Raw genomic sequence first — 19,359 nt, 5'->3', positions numbered from 1 at the left:
AATGAAAATGTAAATTTCTTGAACATGCGTTCTCCCTATATTATGGCTTAACATTTTAGGGGTATATTTGAGAAACTGTACAATCTCTAATTTCGATTAGATTATAATCGTACAGAGAACTGATCTCTGTAAAGTTTCAGGGACATCTTTGAGAAATTAGGTAACCCCTCATTCCAAGGAACTGATCACTTCAGAGGCTCTTAAGGTCTCCATACTCACCTTTCTACTGATTTTCCTGTCTACTGTTCTCTGTTTCTTACCATTAAACTAGGAAGAATAATAGTCCTAAATTAAACACCAGGATTTAAGCTCTTTAAATGGGTATCTGGAGAAACTGGAGTGGGTTGAGAGGGCATATCTGAAGCTAATTCACAGTGGAAAAATAGAATTCCTATGTTTTTTTTTTAAAACTGAGAATTTATATTGTGTTTGATAATGAAAATAAAGAATTTTTAAAATAAAGATAAACTTCTTGAAAAAGAAAGCTGATATCTTAAAGTTTTTGAATTTGGACAAGACCGTGGAATGAGCCACACTCATTGATTCCTACAGCTACAAAGGAACTTAGATATCATCTAGTCCAACTCCTTATTTTATAAATAAGAAACCAAGGTTTGTACAGCTTAAGTGACTTGCCCAAGGCCATACAATCAACTAATCACAGAGCCCCCGAAGTCAAGGTTTCTTATTCCCAGATCTGTGCCCCTACCAAAACTGTCACCATGATCTTCAAGCTGGTGAAAGAGCACTGGACAAAGAGGAGGACAAATAGAGAGTAGCTGTTCTCTGATCCCATCAAGGAGCAGTAAGAAACTAGTATACAGGGAGGAATTACAGCTTTTCTGGAATTTGTCGTTTTATTTTTTGGACCAAATTCATTTTCACTGCTTCACACAACTGTACTGGGATCTTTTGTAGTAGGTGTAACATCAGGGAGAAGGTACATATTTAGGCAAAGGACAGTGGGACTAGGGGGGCACTCTAGGAATCCCGTGTGAGACACTTAATGAGCCCTAAACAGGTAACAATTTGGACAATGATGGCTTAAAGATGTCTTGGATTCTCAGGTGATCCTAAAATCTTGGCTACAAAAGGAGTCATTCTTTTAGCTCATAAAGGAATTGGATAAAGTGAGAGTTTTATAAATGGGTTGAAAAAGTAGCAGGTCTCAAACATCTTAGTCAGAAATGGAAATTTGTAATGATGAAGACACTGATATAGAAGATGACTGGGAAGAATTTGAACAAAATGGTTCCACGAAATAGATAGTGGATGTAAAGCAACATAGCGCATGTCCAAATTGATATATTATTTAAGAAAATGGGTGATTTTAAATAGGTATTAAAACATGTACTTTAGAGTGACTAAATAACTATATACAACAAAAATAATAAAATAAAATCAAAAATAAGAAAACTAAAAAGCAGGATCAAAACACTGACGGAGAATTTTTAAAGTTAAGAGATACCTTGTCTGTATAATTGAATAAGACAACCTTTCCTAAAGGATGTATCTCTCCTTGAAGAGCCAAAAAAGTTCCCTCACCCCCATTCTTCTGAGTTAACAAAATTGAGGCATGAAGTCAAATTTCTTGAGAACTGTAGTAATGAAGATCTAGGAATGCACTTATTGCTTTAGAACTGAATTATGAAGAATTGATGGGCAGTGGAAGAGCAAAAACAGACTTGATAAGTGGAGAAACATTTAATATTTTTAGCCAGACTATGGCAGAAGCAAGTTCAAAGACTTAAGTTGGTACTGAAGACTATTTCATGAATCCAATTAATTTAAATTGTTGTTGAGGTGGCCGATAGAAACTTAAATTTAAGCTGGACTCAATTGTACAACCGATGAGAAACTGTTAAGGTATCACAGTAACTCAACATCCTCTCTCCTCTTTCTTCCATGGCGACCCAATGTATCATAATTTGTATTTCATGCAGCATCTTGCAGAAGGTGCTTCTAAGAACCTATATTCCTTTGACTGACAAAAATGACCCCTGAAAACAGTATCATTTTTGTTGTTGCTATGTGAAAAATGCTGAGTGCTACACATCAAGAATGAACACCTCACCTCCACAAATCCAGAACTGCTACTGACTGCCTTTTGGGTACATCAAGTATTTATTCACCTAAAACAGTTTGGGTACAGATAGCTGCAGACATCTTCCATCTTTGTCTAAAGAAGAAGTGTGGGAAAACTCCTAAATAAATAAAATCGTTCTTGTAAATATTCATTGCCACTATCCATAATATTATCAGCAGCTTTTCGTTCTATTAGGAAAAATCCACACCACCTCCAATCACAGAACACAGCGTATACGCTGCCTTAAATGGATTTTTCCTAAAGGCTACTCCCTGTAGCATCAGCAAGTTTTCAGTGGTAATTTTAGCATGAGTTACCTATCCAAGCTTCCTCGGGGAAGAAAGAACTAGGTATTGTAGGCCAGGCTACCGTCGAGTTTTAAAAATAAATTCATCTCTGAATATACATATTAGCCACAATAAATGCTTTTTTAAGAACATGATGCTTTCAACTTACTTGATATAGTAGGGCACTTTGTTTGGTGAGATGGCTCGCTCCCAGGGACCCTGGACAGAAGCTGAAAAAGTGGGGGAAAAAAAGGCAAGAGGTCAAGTTCATGCAAACAAGAAAGACAACATTAATCTCCAGAATTACAATTTTACACTGATATTGGTCTGTTTGTTCAGTTGCCCATGAAGACAGGACTGATTAACCTGCTGTTCTGATCCTAATCTAAGAAAAACTGAACTCATTCAGGCACAAAGATAAATGCAAAGAAAAAAAAAATCCACTGCTAAACCTACAGAGCAGGTAAGAGACTGAAAGAGTAAACTGACGGGTTTTCTCTTATGCGTCTCCATTGGGTACTTTTCTTATAATACTTCCTGTTGCTGTTTCTCAATATCTTTTACTATTTGATTGACTGGGTTTTATTAGTTTAGCAGCTGAAACACCCCTCTGTGATATATTTACATTCTAAGTTATTGAAGCTAAAGTACTCCACTTATCACTCTGATATGCTTGTTTTTCTCTTTATTTGGTTTAAACAGAATCCAGTTTCATTTACCGATTACATGTTTAACTGGTGCCTCAAAAATGTCAGCTGACCAGCGTGATCTTATTAGAAAAGATAACTGAAAGTGAGAGCATGGTACCCGACACCACAGTGTAATAAAACTTTGGTGATGAGTGATGAATCCTATAGGTGAAATTAAATTTCCCGTACTGGGAATTTGTTTCATAAGGACTTTACTGTGTATCAGTCAAATCAGTCATCTTTAAACTGTGTTTTAAATGCTTAAGCTGTAGGGGTTTTTGTCTTTCCCAGAGTTGAAATACTTTGTATATACGGTTTAATATGATGGCGTTTTTTTGTTCCTTTAAGACAAAATAATCATGTTAGTAGACGCTATACCATTTCCTTAACAATAAAATCTTCCTCCTGAACAGCGTTTTAAGAAACTGGAGTTTTTGAGACATAGAATAGCATCAAGAATATAAATAGAAGAAGCATTCTTATTATAACACCTAGCAATTTTATGTGTATGTCCCGTCTTTCCTGAATTTTCATCCTGCTTCTAATTTGAAACCCAGCTGATGTTGACCATTGTTTCCTCCTATGAAAAGCTCCCTTCTAAATTAGTCTCACAGTAAATTCACTCCACAGTGTATTAAGATGTAACAAAACATCAAAGCTAATATATCCTTGACGACACTGCATAATATGAAAGAAAAGCTTCTAATAAAACTTTGCCCACTGCCAGACAATTTAAGGGTAATGAAACTACAGATTCTTTGTTTTACAGAGAGTAATAGAGGGATCGAACCACCCAACCTTCAACCAGACATGCTGCTTTGTACCCTGGCGATGTGTCATTTAAAAGATATAGAACGTGAATTTGTATTTAGCTACCTAATTGCACCTTTTCATTTTGGCAGATGGATTTCTAACATGGAGAAAAAAGACGTTTATCTGCTGTTTCGGAGGAGTCCCTTGCCTTCAAACTCTCTCTGTCCTTCTTTTTCTATTCTTGTCTCCTTTGCCTTTGTCATTCTCTGCCCAACTCTCCTCTTGTGTGTTTTTCTTCTCTAGGACACAGCTCTCTAGACCAGATTAGTTCACAGAGTAATAAGAGCTGATTTGAGGACTTAGGCTGAACTCTCTGAACTGCCTGGCAGAGTCTGATGTTATGGAAACCTAAAAACCCAAGCCCTCTGTAGCATGAGACATGGTGGAGAGCCAGAAATCATAGCTCCTGGTTGCTCAGTGGGCCCTCTTCCTAAAATCACGGCATTGCAGAAGGAAGAAGAGAACTACAGAGAGCATTTGGTCCAGTTCTCATTGGCTGTATTGCCAAGTCTATGAATGTCTAAACTGAGAAACAATGCTTATCCTTTTCTTAAAGGTCACTATGGGCTGAGCCCCACCATCTCTCTCGTTATCCTTCTCCAGTTCTTTATCATTCTAATGGTCCAGAAAGCCTTTCTGATTTGGAGGATGTTGAGTACGTCCTCTGGTAGCAGAAGAGTCTGTTCGTATTTCCTATATTACTTCTAGGCATCTCTCAGAGAGAAGTGGTCTACTGGCTGCCTGGTTGGCCCAGGGGGGTGCTCCGCCTGAGTGAAACAACCTTCAAGCAGAAACTCTAGCAAGAAATAGGAGAAAAGTGATGATGCCGCGCTGAGCTCATGACCAGACCTGTAGGTATCTATACTTGACTTTGCATTGTTAAACATTAAAAGGAAAAAAAAAATTCCCCCCCGAAATGCCAGAGAAGTAGTCAGAATATGCTTGAACTAAAGAGCTGAATGGATTTAATTTTTAAAATTCCAAAAAATAAGTTCCAGGTCAATATGAAATTTTAAGCTTTTGTAACTGGAGTTCTTGTTAATTTTTATAGAGTATATTAATTGTATATGAAAATTGTTAATATTTTATTTTCTAATATAAAAGCCTTCTGCCTTTATGTGTAGCTATTAAACAGGACCGATAGTGAGATTCAGTGAATTTTTTGTGCTGAAAGATGTTTTTCCCCCTTTGATTCACAGTTTATAAATGCACCTAGGCAACTGCTTTGCAGCCATCATTTGAAGGTCTGAAATTTTACACTAAAAAATGTCCTTGAAGCAATAAAAAAAGAAGAAGAACCACAGCCTTCCCCCAGTCCTCCCCTGCCCCATCACTACCACAGACACACACACTGGAGCTACTTGCTTTAGAAATGACACACAATCGGACGACGGTTCTCTGCGACTGGAATCAATGCTCCTTCTCAGGAGATTGTTAAACGGTTTGTTGGGCAATTTCGCTTGGGGCTGCCAGATGATTCTGGTCTTGCATATATTCAAAAGTTGATCCAATATATGGTAACTCTCATAAGTGTGTCCCAGAATTATCATTTCATTTCTTGCAGGAATGCCAATGCCAACAACAGCTGTTTCTTATCTCAGTGTACCAGTGGAAGCTTGTCATCCGTCACAAAGCTCGCCTACGCGACAGACGCACATACGTCTCTTATGCCTGATGCGGCCATTTTTAGTAGCTCATCAAAAGCAGATTTACGGGCAAATAGTTTTTATGACACTAAGCTGTCCTTTGGTATTTTCTTATACAGATGCTTCTATAACCGCTATATGTAATTCCAATGCAGCTTTGTGATTCAGACTCTCGAGTGTAAAAATCATCCATTATCATATGGCAACAGCACCGTGGGGTACTGTCTGCTAAATTTAAATGGCAAGCTACTTACTAGTTTATTTATTCCAAAACCAACCTCTGAATTTCCCCTTGCGTTACAGATGCAGTATGTTATTAACAGCAAGAAAGGATAGCACTTCTCCCTTCAAATGCTTTTCCTCCCTCGAGGTAACAGGATTCAATATTGTGCCCAAGGTATTTCTGAAAATCACAAACACAGGTTCCAGTGTTTAAGGGAAGTTCTTATTTCAACCGCTTTCTAATGCATGATGAACAGAATGGGCCAAGTGACGCACCCTGGTGTTAAGCCATGTTTTAATCGACACAGGGACCTAACCAGAAAATGAAGAAGAATGCTAATATCATTTAAACTGTGTTAAAAGAGCACTCTCTGGAATTCAGACTCTCATACATTCATTAATCTTTCTACTTTTTTAAAAAAAAATTAAATTTAATTTTATTTATTTTTTTATACAGCAGGTACTTATTAGTCATCAGTTTTATACCCATCAGTGTATACATGTCAATCCCAATCATGCAATTCATCCCACCACCGCCCCCACCACCCTTCCACTCTCCCCTCCTCGGTGTCCATACGTTTGTTCTCTACATCTGTGTCTCAATATCTGCCCTGCAAACCGGTTCATCTGCACCATTTTTCTAGGTTCCACATGTATGCATTAATATACGATATTTGTTTTTCTCTTTCTGACTTACTTCACTCTGTATGACAGACACTAGGTCCATCCACCTCACTACAAATAACTCAATTTCATTCCTTTTTATGGCTGAGTAATATTCCATTGCATATATGTACCACATCTTCTTTATCCATTCATCTGTCGATGGGCATTTAGGTTGTTTCCATGACCTGGCTATTGTACATAGTCCTGCAGTGAACATTGGGGTGCATGTGTCTTTTTGAATTATGGTTTCCTCTGAGTATATGCCCAGTAGTGGGATTGCTGGATCTTATGGTAATTCTATTTTTAGTTTTTTAAGAAACCTCCATACTGTTCTCCATAGTGGCTGTTATCAATTTACATTCCCACCAACAGTGCAGGAGGGTTCCCTTTTCTCCGCACCCTCTCCAGCATTTGTTTGTAGATTTTCTGATGATGCCTGTTCTAACTGGTGTGAGGTGATACCTCATTGTAGCTTTGATTTGCATTTCTCTAATAATTAGTGATGTTGAGCAGCTCTTCATGAGCTTCTTGGCCATCCGTATGTCTTCTTTGGAGAAATGTCTGTTTAGGTCTTCTGCCCATTTTTGGATTGGGTGGTTTGTTTTTTTTAATATTGAGCTGCATGAGCTGTTTATGTATTTCGGAGATTAATCCTTTGTCCGTGGTTTCGTTTGCAAATATTTTCTCCCATTCTGAGGGTTGTCTTTTCGTCTTGTTTATGGTTTCCTTTGCTGTGCTAAAGCTTTTAAGTTTCATTAGGTCTCATTTGTTTATTTTTGTTTTTATTTCCACTACTCTAGGAAGTGGATCAAAACAGATCTTGCTGTGATTTATGTCACAGAGTGTTCTTCCTATGTTTTCCTCTAAGAGTTTTACAGTGTCTGGTCTTACATTTAGGTCTCCAATCCATTTTGAGTTTATTTTTGTGTATGGTGTTAGGGAGTGTTCTAATTTCATTCTTTTATATGTAGCTGTCCAGTTTTCCCAGCACCACTTATTGAAGAGGCTGTCTTTTCTCCATTGTATATCCTTGCTTACTTTGTCATACATTAGTTGACCACAGGTGCATGGGTTTATCTCTGGTCTTTCTATCTTGTTCCATTGATCTATGTTTCTGTTTTTGTGCCAGTACCATACTGTCTTGATTACTGTAGCTTTGTAGTATAGTGTGAAGTCAAGGAGTCTGATTCCTCCAGCTCTGTTTTTTTTCCCTCTAGACTGCTTTGGCTATTTGGGGTCTTTTGTGTCTCCATACAAATTTTAAGATTTTTTTGTTCTAGTTCCATAAAAAATGCCTTTGGTAATTTGATAGGGATTGCATTGAATCTGTAGATTGCTTTGGGTAGTAGAGTCATTTTCACAATATTGATTCTTCCAATCCCAGAACATGGTATATCTCTCCATCTGTTGGTCTCATCTTTAATTACTTTCATCAGTGTCTTAGTTTTCTGCATACAGGTATTTTGTCTCCCTAGCTAGGTTTATTCCTAGGTATTTTATTCTTTTTGTTGCAATGGTAAATGGGAGCGTTTCCTTAATTTCCCTTTCAGATTTTTCATCATTAGTGTATAGGAATGCAAGAGATTTCTGTGCATTAATTTTGTATCCTGCAACTTTACCAAATTCACTGATTAGCTCTGGTAGTTTTCTGGTGGCATCTTTAGGATTCTCTATGTACAGTATCATGTCATCTGCAAACAGTGACAATTTTACTTCTTCTTTTCCAATTTGCATTCCTTTTATTTCTTTTTCTTCTCTGATTGCCATGGCTAGGACTTCCAAAACTATGTTGAATAACAGTGGTGAGACTGGAAATCCTTGTCTCGTTCCTGATCTTAGAGGAAATGGTTTCAGTTTTTTACCATCGAGAATGATGTTTGCTGTGGGTTTGTTGTATATGGCCTTTATTATGTCGACGTAGGCTCCTTCTACGCCCCCTTTCTGGAGAGTTTTTATCATAAGTGGGTGTTGAATTTTGTCAAAAGCTTTTTCTGCATCTATTGAGATGATCATATGGTTTTCATCCTTCAATTTGTTAATATGGTTTATCACATTGATTGATTTACGTATATTGAAGAATCCTTGCATCCCTGGGATAAACCCCACTTGATCATGGTGTATGATCCTTTTAATGTCTTGTCGGATTCTGTTTGCCAGTATTTTGTTGAGGATTTCTTCAAATATTTTCTCGGGTCCTTTCTCTCTCTCTTTCTCCTTCTGGGACCCCTATAATGCAAGTGTCATTGCGTTTAATGTTGTCCCAGAGGTCTCTTAGGCTGTCTTCATTTCTTTTCATTCTTTTTTCTTTAGTCTGTTCTGCAGCAGTGAATTCCACCATTCTGTCTTCCAGGTCACTTATCTGTTCTTCTGCCTCAGTTGTTCTGCTACTGATTCCTTCTACTGTAGTTTTCTTTTCAGTTATTGTAATGTTCGTCTCTGTTTGTTTGTTCTTTACTTCTTCTATGTCTTTGTTAAACATTTCTTGCATCTTCTCGATCTTTGCCTCCGTTCTTTTTCTGAGGTCCTGGATCATCTTCACTGCCATCATTCTGAATTCTTTTTCTGGAAGGTTGCCTACCTCCACTTCATTTAGTTGTTTTTCTGGGGTTTTCTCTTGTTCCTTCATCTGGTACATAGCCCTCTGCCTTTTCATCTTGTCTATCTTTCTGTGAATGTGGTTTTTGTTCCACAGGCTGCAGGATTGTAGTTCTTCTTGCTTCTGCTGTCTACTTTTCTTATATTTGGTGGATTTGGAGTTTAATAACATACTTGGGTCAAAAGAAAGCGGGGGCAGTTTATAAACATAAATAAAATACAGCATTCACTGGGGACAACAGAGAAACCTCACCTACAGGGTTATGAAAAAGGCACTAGGGAGGATCAACTAGCCACTGGCACTTGGCTCCTCAGAAGTATGCAAATTCCAGGAATGGTTTTATGGACACAGTCTACCAAGATCGACTCTAGAGCAACGTTTCTCGACCTTTTGCCACTACGTGCCCCCTACTCCAGGTATCTTTTTAGACATTTTTGTTCCCGATCACCTTATGCCACAGATATACTGTACAGACATCTGTTTCTGTATTGTATGTATCTGTGCTCTACATATAAAGAGTAAGATTTTTACATCCCCCCCAAAACCAATTTTTGACCCCTTGGGGGCAATATCACTCCCGTTGAGAATTCTTGATCTAGAGGAAGTGATGGAGGGGGTGGGGGAGAAAGGAAAACCCCTTCTGTGCCTGTAACATGACCTCAACTAGCTTATTTGATACTGAATGACCTGTGAGGTGGGTATTATTATTATTTTATTTTGCAGATGATGAGTTAAGATCACATGGAATGATACATCTAACGTCACAAGTCGGTAAGTATTAGATCCTAGTTTTGGTTTATTACTCAAACTTAAGTCAGATGATTCAGGAAATGGAGAAAACAAACCTGTCGCCTGTCTACTCTGTACCATGCACTGTGTGTTTCTTAATGTAATCCTTCCAAACACCCTCCGTGGTCACGCTATTCTATTGCTGCACATAAAGAAACTGATGCTCATAAATGATCAGTAAAGTAGCCCAGCTAGTAAACGCTCACACAGCTAGTAACGAGTGTATCCAGGATTGCCACCAGGTCTCCTTTTCCCTGGTAACAGAATTTCTAACTGCTGGGTACAGCAAGGTTCCCAAGGCTTATGAATGTCAGTTGAGGATATTCACGTGAGGCTTCTGGGAAAGTTCTTTAAAGGTGGCTGACTAAATTGAAAGGCAGCTTCGCCCTTTTCCCATCCTCTTTCTTCCTGCCTTAGATGTCATGATGTCCAGAGCTATAGTAACCAGGAGAACAGAAGCCATCTTGGTTGCAGTTCCCCAGAAGTAGACAGAGACAAGGATATGAGTGCAATGAGTTTGAGCCATGATTTAGGGAAGCGCTGGTAGAAGAACCGGAAGTGAGACACAGAAGGGAGGAAAGCTGATAAAGTCTGCATTACTGCTTCGGACACCTGGGGCCCAGTGCAGCTGGGGCTTCAGTGTACAACGCACTGAAGAGTTACCCCTCGCACCCCCCAGGGGAACGGGGAACTTATCTACTATTGCTTGAGGGCTATTCCTGGAGTATGTGGAGTCTTTAACTCCCCGGCACTTCTGGCCTTCCCCTCGTGCTGATGAGCAGGTTTTGACGGCCAGAGAAGAAGGCCTTAAAGGCAGAGTCACGGGTATGTGTAGCTGCAAGCCTAGGCTTGGTGAGCCTGGGCATGGTGAATGCAAGAGGGGATATGGGCAGGACTCTGACAACTTATGCTTCAGGACCTATGCACTAAGAATGACTGAGGAAAAGATGAGAAATCTGCCTTCCTGACGAATATGCAGTTATCATTCCGGTTTCTCTCTGGATTTCTATGTGAGAAACTTATAAACCCCTACTTTGTGTAAGCCATTGTTATTTGAGTTTTCTGTTACATTCAGGCAAAGCTGCTTCTAACTGAACCACTCTCACCCACTCAATCCATCTGTGGTTGCTCACATCATTCCTGGCTTACATTTTAAATGGCTGAATAGTATTCCATTAATGGAAGTACCATGATTTATTGAAGAAGTTCCCTCTTTGGGAATATTTAGGTTGTTTCCAGTTTTTCACTGGTATGAGTAAGGCTGCAATGAACATCTTTGTAGAGAAACCTTTGCACACATTTTTGTTAATTTTCTTAAGCAAAATTCCTAGAAGTATATTTACTTGATTCAAGGAGAGGAATATTTTAAAGGCATTTTATACAAATGACATTCTTGCCAACAGGAGTCTTTCTTTATTGATCAAGGTGGAAAGAGAAAACTCTACAGTCCACAGGTCAATGGCACTCAGTTGGTATAATTCTCAAGGCACGTTAGATATACTGCATGATACAGTGGACTATCTGAGAATGTGCCTTTCACATCCCCTCCTTCCATGATAGCTTATAAACGTTTTGAGCTCAGAAAGGCATTCAGCACAGTGGCTTTCTATCTCAAATCCCAACCTAGAGTCCTGAGGGGTATCTAGATCACTAAGGGTGTCCAGAACACATATTCAGAAGGACTGTATTTGAGTCCTGACTCCACCGTCATTGCACCTTCTGAAGCAAGTTGTGTTTTCTCCCTGAGCCTTATTTTTCTTATATGCAAAATGGGAATAATGATATCTCCCCTACCGAAATGTTATCAGGATAAAATGAGAAAATGGATACAAAATTGCTTTGCAAAATGTTCATCACCATAAAAATCATGTTTGTAATCACATAGTTATGGGATGTTGTCTGAATGATAGTAATCCTGGAATCAAGCTCTCTGCCTCAACTGGGCAGCACTGGTCTTTAACCTTTGGATCCACTCTTAATGACTATTAATGTGCCTCATACAGTATAAAGTGTGGCAGAGAGAAATGCCTTTGAACATTGTCTAACTGCCTAGGCTTCTGGTACTTCTTTCTTCATCTCTGTCTGCTTAGACCAATGCCATCTGCCCAACAGAATCTTCATTCTTAGGTAGACCATTTGTGCACTATTCACCAGCGTGAATGATGAACAGATTAGTTCATATATGATACAATGGGAAATAGAGGGTCATAGAATATTTCATAATCAGAGCTTTCTGATGATGAAAAGATAAGAAGATGGTTCTTGTGGTGCTATACACAGTGGCTTAGAGGTAGGAGAGTGGAGTATGACAGGTAGTTCATAAGGGACTTCGGTGCCCAGTGAAAGAGAAATCATAGATGATTCTATACTTCTAAGACTTAGTAGGCAATTGGGAGTTTCACAGACAGGAAAAATAAACTGGGAGGTGAATTTCAGATAAATTATGTGTTTAGGTTAAAATATTTGTAAGGTGGGCTTTTCACTGAAACTCAGTGAAAGAACAAGACTGTGAGTACTGTAAGTACTGTAAGACTGTAAATATGGTAGCTGAAGCTATAAAAATGGCTGGACTCTTTAAGGAAAGAAGGCTGTTAAGAGAACTGTACTCTGGGGAATGCACCAAAATGGTGGTGGCAATAGAAAAGCTGCAAAGAACTGTTGGTGGGAATGTAAACTGATACAGCCACTATGGAGAACAACAGGGAGGTTCCTTAAAAAAACAAAAAATAGAACTACCATATGACCCAACAATCCCACTACTGGGCATATACCCTGAGAAAACCATAATTCAAAAAGAGTCACGTACCACAATGTTCACTGCAGCTCTATTTACAATAGCCAGGACATGGAAGCAACCTAAGTGTCCATCGACAGATGAATGGATAAAGAAGTTGTGGCACATATATACAATGGAATATTACTCAGCCATAAAGAGAAACTAAATGAGTTATTTGTAGTGAGGTGGATGGACCTAGAGTCTGTCCTACAGAGTGAAGTAAGTCAGAAAGAGAAAAACAAATCCCAAATGCTAACACATATATATGGGATGTAAAAAAAAAAAAGTTTCTGACGAACCTAGGGGCTAGACAGGAATAAAGACGCAGACGTAGAGAATGGACTTGAGGACATGGAGAGGGGGAAGGGTAAGCTGGGACAAAGTGAGAGAGTGGCATGGACATATATACACTACCAAACGTAAAACAGATAGCTAGTGGGAAGCAACCGCATAGCACAGGGAGATCAGCTCGGTGCTTTGTGACCACCTAGAGGGGTGGGATAGGGAGGGTGAGAGGGAGATGCAAGAGGGAGGAGATATGGGGATATATGTATACATATAGCTGATTCACTTTGTTATACAGCAGAAACTAATACAACATTGTAAAGCAATTATACTTCAATAAAGATGTTTAAAAAATTAAAATAAAAAAGAGTGGTGAAGGCCAAACCAGATCATACAAGCTGATGGACCAGGTAGCCAGAGGGGAAGTGGCAGGATTAGGTTCTAACCAAGCATTTGAGAAGCTGTGTATGAAGTGAGGATAACGTAAGTGCAGAGGGGGAGCTTCTGAGGGTTAGTCATGCCTCTCTCCTGTCCTGTAAAGCAGTCCATTTGATTCGTTTCTTTATGCAATTTGTTTAGGGTCTTCTTTATAATAATAAATTACATGAAACTTATTTCTACCTTTTTTTACGTCCTAAGGTCATAATCAAGATTATAATACAGTGTTTCAGTTTTCATGTAGTTATCAATGCCACATGTATATGTATATATGTCATTTTTCCTCACTGCAATTGCTTTCTGTACGATTTCTATTCTCTTTTGATGTGATCCATATAGTTCCTGTAGCAAGAGTAAGTTTTCTGTCATTTAAATGAAAGGCCAAGTTAAATTTAACACTTTCCAAAACATTAAAATAAGAATAGTATTTTATATGTCTATATCGTATATCAAAAGTAAAGATTCAATGAAAACTTTAAGATCACTTACTAAACTTTCAAAGATGGGCAGATTTTCCATAAAGATTTCCACAGCCAAGACAGATGGGCTACATTCCAGAGGGGAAGGTCACAGGAGTGATGAATGAGACCTCTAATGTCTGCCATAGCTGTGAAAATCTTTACGGCTAAGTAAAATTCCTCACGAATAACAACCTGTAAATATTATATGAGCTGTCAGACAGATAACACAGCTCTGAGACCATCGCGTACGGTGGACAGAATATCACACCATGGGATCTGTCATTTAGAATATCAGGCTGCCATTTGATCTGGGAAGTCAAGAGTTCACACTAAACTACTTGGCAAGGTGACTGAGTTGTGGAGATAATCACTATGTCTAATATCCAGCGCTGTTGGCTGCACAGTCCCACAAAGTCTAATAACCAATATTTGGTGACATTACTCGAGAGCAAAGCTCCTTCAAACTGACTCATACAAAACTCCAGGAACCTCACTGTGATTATTAAGACAGTAAGAGGGGCTTCCCTGGTGGCGCAGTGGTTGAGAGTCCACCTGCGGATGCACGGGACACGGGTTCGTGCCCCAGTCCGGGAAGATCCCACATGCCGCAGAGCGGCTGGGCCCGTGAGCCGCGGCCGCAGAGCTTGCATGTCCGAAGCCTGTGCTCCGCAACGGGAGTGACTGCAACAGTGAGAGGCCTGCGTACCCCCCCAAAAAAAAAAAAAAAAGACAGTAAGAAAAGAAATCAAGCCTCATAAGGCCCAACAGAGGAGGATAGGTGTCTATATAAATCGAGCCATGACTGACTCATGGAATTTCTGAATAATTTCTAACAGAATTGGCTGACTGTATTACGACAGAACTTTCCTCTGGGTAAAGGTGGCTACAGTCTTTAGGCCATCTGGGTTAGCTAGGTTACTAACAAATCAGCGCGATATTGCCAGGTGCGCTTAGTATCTCTCCAGATGTGCTTTTAAAAGACAGCAGGCAGACAACACCATTTGCTGAATGCTCTCTGTGTGAATGGTATTGTATTAGGCACCAGGGAAATTTCGAGGAAAGTAAAATTTGAAACCTGAGCCAGTAGGGAGCCACTCAGATATTAAAAACCAAATGACTATAGATGGGATGTATATCCATTTAGGAGGCAAGATAAGAGTGAGAAAGAGCTAAGAATATGATAGCAATAAAAGCAAGAAGAGGGTGGGAGAGAGTACATTTTGGCCTCAATTCTTTACTCCATTGTAAAAGAATTAAATATCTATACCTTAGTCAGAGCCACAGGGCTGGCACACTGTGCTTCCCAGCCCCTTGTCCTTGGGCTTGACCATATGATTTGCTTTGGCCAATGGGGCTTCAGCGGACATGATATGAACAGAAGCTTGTGCTCTTATGCTCTGGTGAGCTGCCATGAGCGCATGCCCCAGGTGGCCTCTGATCCTTCAGCCTGGGCCTCAAAACCCACCACATTTAGAGACAATCTGAACTGATCCAGCAGCCAACCTGTAGATCAAACCTAGCCCACCTGCAGCCCGAAGCAGAGCTCCCCAGTCAAACTATCTAGATCACCTGAACTATAGTTGACCTGTAGACCCGGAAGTATGACAATAGAAACTTTCCATTCTCATAGAGGAGGGCAAGGGCGAGAGGGCGAGAGAGCAAGGGAGGAAGAAGGGGAGGAGGAAGGAGGGGGAGAGGGTGCGGGAGAGAAGCAAGAACATCAGAGAGATTAAAGATTAGAAAAATAGGGGGCTTCCCTGGTGGCGCAGTGGTTGAGAGTCTGCCTGCCAATGCAGGGGACGCAGGTTCGTGCCCCGGTCCGGGAAGATCCCACATGCCGCGGGGCGGCTGGGCCCGTGAGCCACGGCCGCTGAGCCTGCGCGTCCGGAGCCTGTGCTCTGCAACGGGAGAGGCCACGGCAGTGAGAGGCCGGCGTACCACAAAAAAAAAAAAGAGTAGAATAGAAAAATATTCGCAAGCCAAGCCTCCTCCAATTGTTACTAGCCACTTCCTCTACTATCGTCCAAAGAGTTAATGGGGATTATCCCCTTTAGTTAGTTAATGGGGATTATCCCCTTTAGTATATGCAGTTGAGACTTGTGGGTTGCCACCCACTAGTCCCTGGAACCCCTTCTCTGAAGCTGATAATCCGTAATGGTTACAAGCGTGAACTTGAATGTGTTATTAAGCTTCTCCCGTCTCAATTTTCTCTTCCGTGAAGTGGAGACAATAATATTCCTTAGTTTACAGGGTTGTTGTGAGGATGAAACAGGTTAACCCATGTGAGATGCTTTCCTCAGTGTTAAGAGCTCAATATTGTTTGTATTCCTATTCCCACCCCTATTATTATTATCATAATTAATGTAGTGAGTTATCAGGATACGTATTCTATTAACTAACTCACTGCCAGTGTGAGGAATCCCAGGGTAACCAGGCAAACGAGAGAGACTCTATGGTCCTAGAGTTAAACAGACTGTTAACCACCAAGTCATGGGCCTAGGAAGCGACTCCGCTAAATAATCCCTCTTCTTCCTTTCCCGGCCGTTTTCTGACTCTTCAAAAAAATTTTAGGCAGTTCTCATAGAGTAATAAAACTTGAAAGAAGACAAACCTTCCTTTGGGCATTCTGATGTTGGTGTCAACTACAAAAGTCAGCTGTGTTTTATCATTCTATATTAGTATTGCTTAGGAACTCAAAATGAGTAGGTAAGCATTTATAGAAAGAAAGAAAACATTTCATTTTCAGTTCTATTTTCAGTTCTGAGTTTGAAATTAAATTTCACATTACCAAACTTACTATCTTCTTTTTTGTTCTATTTAACTTGGTGCAGGTGGTTCATGTTAGGGTGATTATCTGACCTGTTCTAAGACATAAGCCGTGTTGCCCTTTATTTTGCCCTAAGATAGCAAGGGTTCTAGTGAGCTTCTGTGTTGGGCTCCAGGAATAACCAAGGATTTGGTTTCAAAACTTTCCCTCTGCTCCTGACAGCTCTAAGGGATGCATCTGCTCCAGACTGCCTGGGCCAAGTCTTTTGAGTTAGTCTTTCTCTTGATAGCTGGCCTAGGTCAAGTTCTACAACACGAACTCTCACCTTTTACCTTTTGAGACTAAATCCCACTGTCCTTAACTCACATCATAAATGAGCTCATTCCATTCCATTCCATTCCTCTTCTACATTTTCTCCCAGACATTTCCTGCTCAGATTTTCTCTTTCAAGTCAAATTGCCCCCATGTTGACTAATCCTTCAATTATTCTCTCGTCTGCCTATTTCTAGCTCATTAAAACATTAGCACTCTCTAAAATCTATATTTATATTCATTATACATACATAAGAAATCCCTTTTCTGGACAAAAGGGCTATAAGGAGGCTACAGGTGAAATTGGAAAGGGGGATAGTCATCATATCAGAATGGATAAGGAGAAGGGAGAACCTGATTTTCATCACTGAATACATCCTGTGACTCTTGCTAAGTGAAATCAAGGGCCAAGTAATCAGAAACGTCCTCTGCCAGATTCCTATCAGATGAAACAGTCTGCACCTTTTTTTTTTTTTTTTTTTTTTGCGGTACGCGGGCCTCTCACTGTTGTGGCCTCTCCCGTTGCGGAGCACAGGCTCCGGACGCGCAGGGTCAGCGGCTGTGGCTCACAGGCCCAGCCACTCCGCAGCATGTGGGATCTTCCCGGACCGGGTCACGAACCCGTGTCCCCTGCATCAGCAGGCGGACTCTCCACCACTGCGCCACCAGGGAAGCCCCAGTCTGCAACTTTGATCTGCATGTAGCTGCAGGGACAATGTGCATTAATACTAGTCTATACAGAACATCTCATGTTCCTCACTGTAGAATTCCTCCTTCCACTCCACTCCTGTAACACCCACTATTTACCACAACTATAGAGGGTCATGGTTGTTTTAATGGGTCTATCTCTTTTTACAGGTCTAACTCAAATGATTTAGAATTTGAGCGTCCCAAAGCCAGGATTCTGTCTTTCTCATCTTCCTATTCCAAGTGCCTAGTGTTTGTTAAGAAATACGTGAATGAATGAATGGATGCTACAGGCACAGTAAGTCAGATCATGTCACTTCTTAGCTTAGAAACCTCCCAAGTCTTCCCTTCATGCTACGAATAGATTCCGCCTGCTTTTAACTGTAGTCGACAAGACTCTACCTGGTCTGGCTACTGGGTGCTCAATGACCTCCTATTATTCAGCATCTTGCTGCCTCGGCTTCAGTCATACTAGCCTCTTTATTTTTCCTCAACCCCCCTAAGGATGCTCCCATCTCAGAGCCTTTGCATTTACTGTTTCCTCTACCTGGAACGCTTTGCCCCCCCCCCCCCCCCCCGTATCTGCCTGGTGTGCTTCCTCATTTCTCTATGAAACGTCACCGCCCTGACCACCCCATTTAAAGAGTTCTTTTCCCCTATCACCTCTAGCCCCTTTAGACTTCTTTATTCTTTTTTTTTTTTTTTTTTTTTTTTTTTGCGGTACGCGGGCCTCTCACTGTTGTGGCCTGTCCCGTGGTGGAGCACAGGCTCCGGACGCGCAGGCTCAGCGGCCATGGCTCACGGGCCCAGCCGCTCCGCGGCATGTGGGATCTTCCTGGACCGGGGCACGAACCCCTGTCTCCTGCATCGGCAGGCGGACTCTCAATCACTGCGCCACCAGGGAAGGCCCTAGGCTTCTTTATTCTTCTTTATCAAACTGATCATGACCTGATTGCCTTCTCCTATTAAAATTCAAGCTCCATGAGAGAGAGATTTTCTTCTATTTACTACTGTTTCCCCAGTACCTAAAAAGAGTTTGACCTATATTGGTCATTGAATAGACATTTGTTGAGTGACAAAAGGAATCAATTCTTAGCTGGCTGAAAATAAAGTGAATCTCCTAACTTTTTTAGGACATTAGACTAAAGTTCTTTCCTATCATATTAGAGTGGGAATAATCCTTAGAGTGCGCAGTTATTCATTCAATCAAGGCACATCCTGCATCTATCTGCAAGGTGTTAGATGCATGAAATTAAAAAAAAAAGAGCATTGCATGTCCTTTACCCTTGTGGCGCTCACAGTCCAACCCGTTTCCTTTTATGATCTATTTTACTGAGTCTCCTTCATTTTAACCCTTGCCTGTCATTGGTATGTATCCTGCTGAGCTTTAGGTGTGGGGCAAGGGGCTGATGTAATTTTATGCTGTCCCGAAAGTCCTTACCCATTAACGGAGCTCATGAGGTCAGACACCTTAAACAATGATCATCACTACATACACTGGACAAAATCATCAACATCGTTATGAAAGCAAGAGTAAATCAAGTTACCCAGTGACTAGAATGAGTCTATTATAATGCTTCTTTTCTCAGATGCTTCTAAATGTCTGTCAGTTGCATCGCTCTGTCACAGATTGGGTTCTCCAGGAAGCAGACGCTAAGACAAAGTTCAGAGAGCAGGGTATTTAGTACGTTGTGCCTTTGCGATCGACACCTACGGAAGGGAGAAGGAGGAAGCAGGAATGGCAACAGGGAGAAGTCAAACAAGGATGGGGGCCCGGTGACAGTCTCACTCAACCCCTCAGGGAGCTGCCCGTGGAAGGGGTGTGATCTTAGGCAAGGT

General features: G+C 40.6%; 1 protein-coding gene across 2 annotated transcripts in view; it reads right to left on the bottom strand.

Annotated features, from left to right (window-relative positions):
- The window catches only part of DMD (dystrophin), a 2,128,065-nt gene that overhangs the window by 210,607 nt on the left and 1,898,099 nt on the right, over positions 1-19,359 (bottom strand). For both annotated transcript variants that reach the window (XM_067723245.1, XM_067723244.1), the window contains exon 62: positions 2,543-2,603. In XM_067723245.1, coding sequence (XP_067579346.1) covers positions 2,543-2,603 — 61 coding nt within the window. The remainder of the gene's footprint in view (positions 1-2,542; positions 2,604-19,359) is intronic.

This window comes from Pseudorca crassidens, chromosome X (genome assembly GCF_039906515.1).
Source record: "Pseudorca crassidens isolate mPseCra1 chromosome X, mPseCra1.hap1, whole genome shotgun sequence".
NCBI lineage: Eukaryota > Metazoa > Chordata > Mammalia > Artiodactyla > Delphinidae > Pseudorca > Pseudorca crassidens.
Note: the sequence above shows the minus strand (reverse complement) of the source record. Positions and strands in the feature narration are given on the sequence as shown.